The 13,264-nt window shown below is 35.5% G+C and overlaps 1 protein-coding gene across 1 annotated transcript in view; it reads right to left on the minus strand.

The window, feature by feature from the left end:
* Positions 1-8,300: 8,300 nt before the first annotated feature.
* LOC126088326 (class E basic helix-loop-helix protein 22) overlaps positions 8,301-13,264 on the minus strand; it is a gene marked incomplete at its 5' end in the record, with an annotated part of 85,628 nt that continues 80,664 nt past the window's right edge. Inside the window, one exon of the mRNA XM_049906459.1 lies at positions 8,301-9,182. Coding sequence (XP_049762416.1) covers positions 8,982-9,182 — 201 coding nt within the window. The remainder of the gene's footprint in view (positions 9,183-13,264) is intronic.

Here is a 13,264-nt window from a genome sequence, read left to right on the forward strand (position 1 = left end):
TGATGGTAATTCGGAAATAGTTTTAATTGTATGCCCCTTGTTGGTACTGCTAGGGTTGAATATCTCTGTTGCAAATGGACTCATACCTCCACTTCTTTTGGTTACTGCTTAGGGCAGGGTTTCCAGACTGTGTTGTGTGGAACACTAGTGTTCCATGGGAAGTGAATAAGTGCTCCATGAAAAACTATTTTCGACATTTTGATAGAACCAATAATTTTTTAAAAAATTTATTATGATCTTTCTGTTATTAGTTATGATTTAAAATTGAAGTAATCACTGGGAAATACGAGTTTTTCTGAGTTTTTAAACATTTTATTGACCTTCGAAATAAACAAGGTATTCTACTGAAGTATCCCGATTCTGATTGTCCCATCAGAGGAAATGTTTGGGAATCCCTCGCTTAGGGCTATGACTCTGCCTTCATTCCCTTCAGTATTATTAACAGCTGTTATTTAATGTAACTGAGGAAGCAGAAGAGTTTTCAAAGTAGCTCTTCTTTGAAATTTACTAAGTTTCTTAACTGTGATATAGTTTGATGAGTGGTGCTGTGCTCAGTTATTAGTGTATTATCACATATAAGCAAATCTGTTCAGCAGTGGTGTATAGTTTGTGGCTTAAAATTTATATCAAGTATCATAAGGCGAAGTTTTGTTTTAAAAATTTTAAGTTTGTCCAATATCCTTGCATATCTTGTACATGTAGAATCTGATGGACTAATAAATAAATAAATTTCGATGGCATAAGCACAAACAGTACTAAGTAGTATAACCATAGTTTATTGTTAATGGAGTGCACATATTAAGTTCCTATGACATCTGTGTTTAGTTAATATAATCTTGACAACTTTCATATCCCTGAAGATGTTCCTTCTTGACAGCATCTATTAGAGCACAATGAATGAATGAATGAATGTTAGCAACATATGGTAGTCTTGATGAACAACTACATCTAAAACTAAACTCTGTGACCAGACCCAGAAATCTGTGCTATGCCAACTGATTGCCATGTCATTCTATATCAGATGGTATCATTTGGATGCAGTATGGGGAAGTATGAGGTCAGCGCATCCCTCTCGCAGCCATTGCTGGCTTTACAGACTTTTGAGCTGCTAGTTCTCATTCAAGTAGCTCCTCAATTGGCATCACGAAGTTGAGTGGACTCTATTCTAATTCTCCCACTAAGGAAAAATCCCTGACTGTATCAGGAATTGAACCTGCATCTGGGTGTTGTGTGATGTCCTTAGGTTAGTTAGGTTTAAGTAGTTCTAAGTTCTAGGGGACTGATGACCATAGATGTTAAGTCCCAAAGTGCTCAGAGCCATTTGAACCATTTGAACCTGCATCCCCAACATGGCAGTCAGACATGCTGACCACTTCCAGATGAATCACAAGATCAGAAATAGTAAAAAAAGTTTTCCTGTATGAATGCTAATTTGTGTTTTTTTTTTTCCATTTTTTTGTGTGTGCTAAGCTTTCTTTCAGTGTCACAGTACTCATTTATTCCCTACTTAATGGTCACAGGTTGATATCAATTCTTTAAGGCATAATTTCTGCGGTAGTGTCATTCGTGAATAAAATTGAGTAAAAAAATTACCTCTAATTACAGATCCATTTCAGCCCTCATATCTCGTTTTATTGAATATAACTTGCTCACTGCATCTCAATTTTCCTTTTATGAATTACACTCTATAGTAAAACTCATATATAATCTTACCAATGAAATTATGAAGCAGTTAAACAAAAAATAAAAATTCTGGTGCTTTATTCTGTGACCTGTAGAAGTCAACACAAAGTCAACACATATCGATTAGTTAATCCAACACTACCCTAAGCTGAATAGGACAGATGAACATACGTGAAGAAAGAGACCACATTGGACCTTACTAAAAAATTAGTCATTCAAATGCAGTCCCTCTAACTGATGTAAAAAATCCACAAAGTTATTAATGTGATGTACGAACCATTCTACAAGTGGGCTCAACAGAGACGTGCAGTGTTTCTCTACATGGCCTTGTGCATTTCTTATGTTGCTGACAGTAGGCCTAAGAGGAAACCCTTCCTTGTGGATCTTTGGAAGGCCATATAACCTAGGAGTGACAGCACAGTAAGAGTTCAGACTCTCGACAGTTTCTTTTGGCAAGGGGGCTGTCTCAATCCTATTTACCAGGTCAGCAGTCTGTGATATGCTGAATTAGGTAATAAACACTGTATCTTTTGAATATAATCCTTCTTGTCCATTACAACTGTAGCATACCCCTTGTCTGTGTGTAAGTTAGCAATGTCAGAATCCAGCCTGACTGAATGCAAAGCACCTCCCTCAGCTGTTGTAACATTACTCTTGGGTAAACATGCCCCAGTCAACGTACAACATGCGTCTCTCATAACCTTCTCAGTAGCACCTGGAGGTAGTTTAAAAACAATCTGTTTGACAGAACTTAGGAAATCAACAACCAGACAATGCTTGGGCATCAATGCAAAGTTCAAAGAAACAAGAAATATGAAGTGTGTGAGACAAGTAATGAGATTGATAACACTGCAAGCAGTCTGGCACTATTGTGTTGTCCTATTTATGTAGACCAGTGTGTTCATCCATTCCAGATGCTCAGTCCAAGTTTCAGATCCAAACAGTGATGACGTGATTTTTGAGAGTGCTGTCAGTGAAGTTGTGTTTTTGTTGTGTGTTATGAAAATGGGTCATTGGAATTTAGAGCAACTTTATGCCATGAAGTTTTGTGTTAAACTTGGGGAATCTGCAAGTGTGACCTTTGAAAAGTTGAAACAGGCCTATGTGGAACATACCTCATCAAGAGCACAAGTTTTTCACTGGTGCTAATCATTTTTGGAAGGCCAAGAACATGTTGAAGATGAAATTTGCTCAGGGAGACCTTCAACTTAAAAAACCATTGAAAATGTTGAACATGTGCATGCTATTGTGATATCAAACCAACGTTTAACAATAAGGATGATGAGAGACCTGTTAAACTTAACACTTTCATCGTACATCAAATTTTTACCAAAGTTTTGCACATGCGAAAGGTTTGTGCCAAAATGGTGCCAAAAAACCTCAAAGCTGAGCAGGAGGGCAATTGAAGAAACATGTGCATTGCTCTCCTTCAGAGGATTGACAATGACCATGAATGGTTCAATCATATCATGCTGGCAAAGAGAGGAGTGACACACTGAGACATCTCAGCTGTAAAAAGCTTGGATGAGTAAATCAAAGATCAAGACAATGCTGATTTGCTTTTTTGACAGCAAGGGTATTGTGCATAAAGAATTTGTCCCTCTACGACAAACTGTCAACCAGGTGTCTTACAAAGATGTCCCTGAAAGGTTTAGAAAAAGGGTGAGTTGTGTAAGACTGGATGTTGCAAACAAGCGGATGCTACATTGTGACAATGGACCATGACACATAGCCATTTCCATCATGAAATTTTTAACCTCAAGATGCATTTCTGTTATCCCACAGCCTCCAACCCCTGTTCATCTGATCTGAGTCCTTGTTACTTTTTTCTTTTCCTGAAATTGAAATATGTCTTAAAAGGATGTCATTTTTGGACTCCAGAGAATCTTCAGAAGAGTCTGACCAACATGTTAAAGGCTCTACCAGTTGAAGCCTTTCAGTGCTGCTACCAAGACTGGGAACAACAACTCTGCCAGTGTGTAGCTGCTGAAGGGAACTACTTTGAAGGGGACACTGTTGTTGTTTGAAAAAAATAAAAACTTACGGTGGATACAAAAAATCTGTCTCATTACTTTTCTCACACACCTTCTATATGGCACAACTTAACTGAAAGAATGATACATTTATAAAATGTATACTGAGGCAACAAGGAATTATCAATCTGCTTTTAGAAGGAAGTGTGTGTCTGTATGGAGGGGAGAGCTAAATATTATAGAGAGAGACTAAGGCTGGAATACAGTAGCAAGTTGAAGAGGATGTCAGTTGCAATAGTTATCCAGAACTGAAGAGACTTATACAGAATAGACTGGCATAGAAAGTTGCATCAAGATAGTCCTCAAGCTGAAGACCACAACAATAACAACAACAACGACAACAACAATCAGTTCGTTTTTATCTAGCATTTTCTATATTAACACATATTGATGATTAACTGTGCTTTATGTACTGTAAGAATGTGATTGTATTTTACCATTTACAATGGCTATCCAGGTATTAACCTCCTTTTTATGTGGTGTAGGAATTAAGTGGCAGAAGAGAACAGTTGTGATACTGGCTTATGCAGCAGATCAGTTCATTTAGAGCTGTGATAGTAAGAAAGCTACATTGCTTCTTGTTTGCATACAGCAGCTGTCAAAATGAATGTTGGAATAAAAAAATCTTGCCAAATGTAAGATCCATTCTGGAATGCAGTGTTCAGAGGCAAAAAATCTGAAAGCAGTTGGCATTCGTCATGAAATTTACATTGTATAAGGAGCATTGGTTTAAGAACAGAAGCATGAATGTAGATGTGACTGTCCATCAATAATCAGAAACAAATTGATACAGAAAACAGATAAAAAAACTGAAAATGGTGTTTCAAGACATCTCAAGTGTCAGATTTCTTGGTGTTGTTTGCATGAGATTGTGACTAAACACTCAGGAAAGCATATCTTCTGTGCTTGTTATGTTCCAAAACTCTTGGACAGCAGGATTCTATGCAGAGGGAGTTTGTCATCTTATTAAGAGAGATGATGAATGCCTAAATCTCAACAGTAATTATTTGGAGAAGTAATACAAAGGTGTGGTTTTAAGATTTTTCTGATAAATTTGCTTTAACTATTCAGATATTTTGTTTGTAATGTACTAGAGGTTATGTTCTAGATATTTCTTGCACAGTATCCTTTAGAGTGTCATAACATATAGAATGCAGAAGCTTTAACCCTGAAAGGTTGCACAGCCCAGGATCAGTCCATGCACTGGATTAACAATTGTTCATCCAATACGACAGCCAAACTGAGTGATTTACAAAGCTGTTTATGTGAATTCAATCTAATATATCAAAATAAAATTAAATATGTTAAAATGAAGGTTCACAGATTTTATGAAGAGGAGACGGATTGTATACATGACATTACACCACTTACATGAAGATGGAGCCAATAAAGACATTAAGCTACAACGTGCTAATGGAGACCTGTCGTCTGAGATTCTCATGCTCCAGTAATTTACAGGAGTGTCTGCTAAATTAATGTTTATGGCACTAGGGACACACACAGTTAAAAGTTTTCTGGTGAATGACTGGAGAAAATCTATTTATATATATAAGACAAGAAATGTTGCTACACTAATACAAAATTGTATAGGAGAAAAGTAAGCTGTATCAGTTTGGGCAGCAGGAAAGTGGACAGATTTTTATTTTCCTGAAAATGCTTTGCACAGTAGAACTATGAGATAGTGAAAAATATTTAACTTCATTTGACAATGCAGTTCAGACAGAAATTGACAGAGTGATGAGTACATATGAGAGGAGCAACTGGTAAATATTATACTGTGATAAAACATCAGCTGCAGTTTCATATGGACCTAATTCCATATGCCTATTTGAAAAGCATTTACAGTCACATCACAAAATAAATTTCTATGAATGGCAAGAGGTTCCTATGTAAAATCACAGCTGCCCCCTACTGGAACCAACATATAATTTCATTTCATGTGATTTAACTGATAACAAAAGGAAGAAAAAAACTTTATAACACTTTATTTTCACAAAGAAAAATGTGCTCGAAATTTATTGCTGTCACATTACTGCAATATCAGTCACTGGCAAAGACATGTAAATTATGAACTTATTAAATAATTTAATTGCTGTTTAGTATTGTAAATATTAAACTCTACAGTGTAATGTAGTCCCTTTTAGTGTGGAAGAGCCAATTCAGTAAATAACTAATGAATTTGTTATTATAGTTTTAATGTAAATAACTGACAATGTATTCTAAAAATGAATTTATGAAGTGCGAGAAGTTATCATTGAATGTAAAGCTCTACATAACTGATAATATTACTGAGTTTTCTCCATAAAAACTTTTCACTTTTAAGAGCTGTTGTAAAGTCGAGTCAATGAGTCTGTCTACTACCACAATTTGTATCTGTAATGTGGATTGTGTAACCCTCTTCATAAACAACAAATCTGGGATGAATCCAGTAGAAAAAATTTTCTAGTTGATTTACAGAGCTTATTTGTTACTGAAAAGCCTTATTCAGAATTCCATTATTTATCTATGTATTTCAAGTATAACAGTTTATAAAGTAAAGTTCCATCAATCCTAGGCCATAGTTCTAGTGGAGGTGTGATCTAGCTCTCCTCTAGGCTGAGAGAGTATGGCCACTCACACAGTTACAGAGTGAACTGTATTTCAATAAAAAAATCCAACTTTATTTTTTTCACACTCTTAAAAGAATGACACACGTAAAATCATGTTACATACCATAAAAATATGCTAAATTCAGAATCACACTGTGTAAATTTGTTTTCTTGTTTAACACTTAACTGCACAGCTAGCATGGTTATCCCTTTCACAATTTAATATTTTGTGTATTTTGCATTATTAGGAGTAATGTATGCTGAAACATTGGGTGCACTATCCTGCCAAATTTATGACTCATGTAAATGTATGGTGAAATAAGATTATTCTCCTTTCTCCCACATTAGCTCTCTAGACAGTTTTATTTTATCTCCCATTCTCATTCCCTTATCTTTATATTTTTGTTCACTTCATTAGGCTCATTTTAGATGATATTGTATGTATGTACATCTTTCATGTTTATACTGTTAGTATTTTATTCTTTCTATCTCTCTTTCCACCCCCCCCCCCCCTGTTGCCCTCTCCCCCTCCCCCCACCCCACCCCCCAAATCTCTTGTGTTTTTACACGACTGTTCATTTTTTAAATTATCATTTGCATACTAATATTTCTTAGTTCTTCACTTGACTTGTTGACTGTTCATGTTTGATTTGTCCTACTTCTGAATTTCGTGTCAAATGTTCTTTTACCTGAATCTTCCCTACATTATTTTCCTTCTTTTCTTGTACTGACTTATCTTTTGAAAGCTAGAATTATATCTGATTGCTTTTTGAATGTCTACTATAACTCTTCTAACAGTACCAGTAACAGTTAAGTGCACACCCAAATTGTGTTTAGAAAATGAGGTATGTGGCATCTGTCAATCAGCAGAATGTGAATGATTGCTTTCTTCAGTTTTGCTCCTTGTGTTTGTACTGGAATTCCAGTAATATTGTAGGTATTAAAATACTGCAGTAATGAAGATGTGTCTGCAGAAAAAGCCCTGAGGACTAGTATTATATAAATGGATATGTCAATTAATGCTGTTAATTCTGTCCAAATGGACATTCTATCATAACACTGTCACCAGATTGTTAGAGTGTCATATTGTTCGTAGTGGAGTTTTTAGATCACATGACTGCTTTCACAGGTAGCCCTGCATTTGATGGGATAGGAAATGCTTGTGACCAGACTAAGTAGGTGGTGGTGGGGAGATGCATGAGACAGCTAATGACTAACAAGCCGCCTTTCCATTGTTTGATTAGTTCATATCACATTTTAAATATAATTATTGATACATCCCCACTATTACTTTCATCGTAGTTACTGTGACGAGATAAAGCTCTGTGCACAGCAGGATTCTGACTGAGGAGCTACTGTAGTAAATTGCTTGTTACTTTGCCAAGAAAACAACTGCCACTAATAAAAATGTGCTGCAAAGTTTTTGATAACAAGTTCATTAAATAATGAGATGCTGTGTTTTTTTTATATTGGTTATGTCACTATTGTTCTCTCTTTATCTTACACAATAGCAGTCATATTTCTGGGAAAAGTGGTTAATTAACAGCAATCCATTATGCATTTCCACAACACTAATTCAGTGATTGAATGGTATCATATTCTAATGCTGAAATAACATTGTGAACCCATGTAAGCACTTCATAATTTTATCTGCAGTTGAACTTGCATTATAATTGAATGTATAATTTTATATTGTATGGATGAAGAGAAGTTTTGCATTTAGAACTAAATCTCATTAATTAGAGATGTCTTAGTAGTGGTGAAGGCAATGAATAAACAGCAGTTTTTTCCTTTATTCTAATTACTTACTTAATGAACCATTACTAGTTTTTAGACATTTAATGGACTATTGGATAGTTCTATTTATCCACTAGATCATACAAGTATCTCTTTCACCAATCATAATCCACTTTCAGCCAACACCATTCCAAGAAATCAGTCTGTCATCAGACCATCATTTTTTGCATAAACAGGAAAATGAAGGTATGGTTCATTAAATTAGCAGTAAATTAATTTAAAACTACAAAAGAAGTAACAGGTTGTTTTTTTTATATTATGGCTATATTTTTGCAATGTTTACTGTACCAGGTACATTCATGACAGTGCCAGGCAGTTACAAAGACTTAAGCAGAGCATTACATTGTATAGAATACTGCAATTGAGTAGGTACTAAATATTTACATCTTATCTAAAACATGTGCGACAAAGTCACAGCCAGTGCCCTGACAGTAATTTTAGAAATTATCATAGTAATACACTACCAGCTTATAGATTGAAAATACTGCTTTCAGAATTTTCTGAGCACAGTTGTGGATTCATCAGAGTGATAACACAAAAATAGCTGTCCCATTCTTCACTCCTACAAAGTTATCAGATTTAAATAATGTCCCACGTAGGCTTCAGCAAAATATGAGTGTATCAACTGAACACTTCCTAATAAAAATATACCTACCACTATTTTATTGCCTCCTAGATGTATTCCATTTCCACAGTTTTAAAAATTCTATTGAGAGCACCATTTCCTGTGGCCACTTACAATGGTACTTCATCATACAGCTATCACTGCTATTTGCCAACATTACACTAAATTCAAATTGTCCATTGTATGAGCCTTGAATCCAAAAAGAAAGTACTGTGCACCACGTATGAGTCCACTCAGATCCACTTATATTGGGTCCTATCCACTGACTGCTGGTCTAGGAGCAGGTGAGCCTGATGAGGTAGAGACGGCAGCTGCAGCAGCGGCAGCTGCTGCTGCTTGCCTCTGCAGTTTGTTGTCAGTGGGTGTTGTAGGGAATCCAGGAGGCAGCTCATACAGGCTCCCAGCCTGAGCCTGAAGCCATGCCACCAGCCGTCGAAGCTCATCAAGGGCATTTGCCTAAACACAAGAGGAGACACTTGATTACTCTACATTTTAGCTACTCTGAGTACTGTCCTTTCACTCTATGTGTGTGTGTGTGTGTGTGTGTGTGTGTGTGAGAGAGAGAGAGAGAGAGGGAGGAATGGATGCAGATGTAAATGTTGTTATCATGTGCAGATGTACAATGTGTGCACTTGTGTAGCTTCAGACTGCACTGTGTATCTTCAGAACAACTATTTACATTTTTTGATGCCAGTTCAGTAGTGAGACATTTGCAAGTAATATGTGCCAAATTTATGATTTCACATCCAACAACAACGTATGCAAAAAGCTATGACATCAGAAGTAAGCTATTAGTTACTGCTGATACAATCCTGACAAATATGGGTAGGATTGTGAAAGTCTTACTCTTCTCTTGAAACTTCATTCACTCATTCATTCATTCAAGCAGAGGTATGCATTAACAAAAGACAAGGAAATCATAGAAACATAATCTTTCACCTTTGTTAACAATAAACTGTCACTGAATTGCTCAATGTTATTTGTGGTTACGCCAGCTAAATGTAAGTAAACGTTATAAATAAATCTGCTACTTTGGGGAAAAAACTGGTGCTTCCCCAGTTACATTACACAGCTGCTGTTTATCCCCAATTGGTAGCTTTTGTATGTACTTGATTACATTGATATTTTTCAAAGAAATACTTACATTCATAAATCCAGTGTCCAGTGGCCTGTTCATAATATGTTACTTTACAATGAGTACTGCTACTTCCCATTTGGCTAACAGAACATTTCAGTCCTTGGATCAAGATAAACAAATAATTTGCAGAAGGGGTGACTAATGAGGTATGTTTCTAGTTTTTAACTACGTGGGATTTCCAGTTTTTTGCTTTATGTTAGATGGAAGCCTGTTGAGTACCTTGCATCAGAGTACACAACACTACTCTGAACCCTCCACAAGGAAGCAAAGTCTACATTAAAATTACTTATGGTGTCTTTTACTGTGTTTGTGCTGATCCAGTTGAGCTGAAACTGATTTTCACTGACAATAACAAAAATTAATAGCACATTTATCTACTTTACTGCTCACTTCTGCTGGATAAAATACTTTATTTACTTTAGATACACTGCCCCAGACTTCCTTGAGATAAGAGGATCTGAAAGTATTATTAATGAGTCAAGAGTTTTATGTTTAGGTCAGTACAATGAGAGATATTTCTACAGGCAATACTTCAGCAAATGAGATTAGTTTATCTATGTATTGGTTCCATTTTAATGTGTTGGCAATTACACCCCAAAAATTTTACTCATAGTATTCCATATTATATGTGATCTTAAATGTCTACTTCTGCTATTAACAGCTCATTATTGCTTATATGAGTCTTTTGGAGATTAAGGCTTAAACCATTATCTTTGAACCACTTGTAGGCCCAGCCAACTACCATATGAGCAATGCCTTCTAAGTTTCAGTTTGGGACTATAATTAATATGTTTGTGTCACCAGCAAGAAAACAAATGTAGTTTTTGAATTGCTCTTTTAAGTTGTTGGAAAACATTTTTGTAAGTCAGGAATAAGAGTGGGTTCAGTACTGACCCTTTTGGCATCCCACACATTATGTTCCCCTTCCTGAGGTTAGTTTCGCACCTATGACATACGCTGTTCACATGATCCTTTACTTTCTTTTATGAAGGTAAGACTCCACCCATACAAGACACTATAAAACATTTTTTTTCCTAAGCAGAATTTTGTGATTCACATACTCAAAGGCTATAGAAAGGACACAAAAAAAAAAAAAAAAAAAAAAAAAAAAAAAAAAAAAAAAAAAAAAAAAAAAAAAGCGAGAGGCAATCAACAAAGTCTTCTCAGATTAATTAATCCATATACAGCATGCTATATAGGTCACTTTCTCAAAATCTTTTGAATAGACTGAGAGACTTGAAGGAATGCAAAGGTTTGTAATTAGAGGTGTTCTATTTATAGGTAATTATTGCTATGGCATGTTGAAATCTTTTGGGATATATTCTTTGACCCATTGATTACAAAAAGAGCAAGTGTGGTCTTATCAAGCCAGCACAATATTTTAATATTGTACTACAAACACAGTCATATGAAGCAGAATTACTACATTTTAGTGACCTTATGAATACTGTAATCTCCTTGAAGGTTATGTTTTTTGAAAATAATATATGTTGATAGTTCATGTAGTGTCTGTGTAAATAAATTTAGTGCAGTTGTATTCTATTTATTAATGGGTTTAATGTTTGCTGCCACTGAATTTGTTTGACAGTGTTTTAAATGTATCAATACATAAAGTAAGGGAAAGGCCTTTTGCCTTTCTCCTATTTTATTTATTCTTCCATTCAGGAATCTCTATTATTGTTGCACATTGTCAATTTGGCTCTCTTCCATCCCATACTCTTTAACTTTTCTTTACCCATCTACAATCAATTTTTGCCTTTCCATTATTTTACATATTCTTCCACCCAGGAATTTCCATTATTTTTAAATGTGTCACCATTTCTGCAAGAGCTATACTGTGAGTGCTCAATTTCATTTGTACTGCTATTATAGGTTGTTTCTTTTTCAGTAGTCTTCTGGTAGGTTTTTGTCTTACTTGTAGTGTTTTAATTTTTGACCGTATTACATGTATTTCACCTTTCTTCAATAACAGATTGGAGGATTTTAGAACAATAAGGTTCTCTGAATTAAACAAAACTTGCTCATCCTAGGATTAGATACTATAATACTAGAAGTTGCGCATCCCTTATAATTGCTTCTATTCAGTTTTACCCTTGTTTGTTTTAGGGGAACACAAGACAGTTCTCTAGAAACATGTCTAAGAAAGAGATAATTTTTCCATATGCACTATCTGCTTTATAAATTTCTTGCCAGCATTATTCTCGTTATTTCTCTCTAAATTCTGTGGTGGCATTATTATTTAGGCACACTTTTGGGACACAACACTTTTCTACTATGACCTGGGGCTAGAAGGTCATTAATTTTTATTGTTAACTTTTGACCATCATTGACTACGATTTGACATTTGAATTACTGAAAATTGTCAGGGGAGAAACAAATTGTCAAAGACTGTTGTACTATGTCTTTCAGTCCTTGTAGTGAATTTTATTGTGGTAAATAATACAAAACTAAATTTAACCAATTTGAAGTGCCCTCAATGAGTACTGTCTGATAGAAAATTGACATTAAAGATTCAACAAACAATGATTTCTCAGTTTGATCTGCTTATGTCATTAAAATTACTTCTAATTCCTTTATGAAGGTTAAGATATTTCATGCTGGTGGCCTTCCAACTGTCTGATCTACAAGCATGTGTGTTTCATGAGCCAGTACTGTGGCACAGCATTCCAAGAGTTTTCAACACAATATTCATTGACCAGAAGGGTGTGGGACTTCACACAATTTTTTTTGCATGTACAACCACTCATCTTTTCTTTTACTGGTACTATAGTAGTCCAATATTAGCTCACGGCCATTAAGTTGGATATGTTCAGTTTCAGTAATTTCCTCATCAAGCTCTGATATTCGCTACGTATATGCTGACTTTACATTTGTCCTTTCATTCTTCTGTGAAGATTATGAGAGTCGAACTTTTATATCAATGAGCCTTCAAAAGTTGTAACTGAAGGCACCAAATATGTTTCCTTTAATATCTATGGTTTTGTCCAGGCAACAATAGTTTGTTTTGCAAGTATCTGTTTCAAGTGTACTGTATTTGTCGTGCAATTCTGTCTTAGGGGTAAATTTACCCACTGCTTTGGTTAGCCTGTTTCCTGCACCCCCTACAATTGTTGCATGATCTTTTTTTCGAAGGACCTTCCCCAAAGACCTAAATCACGGGTGACACTACTAAGCCCTCCACTTGGTTTAAAAATATTAGTTACCTGGTAATCATTTCCTAGAGAGTTTTGTAACAGTTCTGTCATTCCCCTCCAGTGATTCTGGCTACACAATAAGACAATCTTAAGACTTTGGTTCCTAGCCTTAACTTACACTTCGAGTCCTGTACTTGTCAGACTGCTTCTAAATTTTTGAGTGTCTGGATGTTTTTGTCCACAGTATCCAAATCATGGAAGCTATT

The sequence above is a fragment of the Schistocerca cancellata genome, chromosome 6 (genome assembly GCF_023864275.1).
Source record: "Schistocerca cancellata isolate TAMUIC-IGC-003103 chromosome 6, iqSchCanc2.1, whole genome shotgun sequence".
In the NCBI taxonomy this organism is placed as follows: domain Eukaryota; kingdom Metazoa; phylum Arthropoda; class Insecta; order Orthoptera; family Acrididae; genus Schistocerca; species Schistocerca cancellata.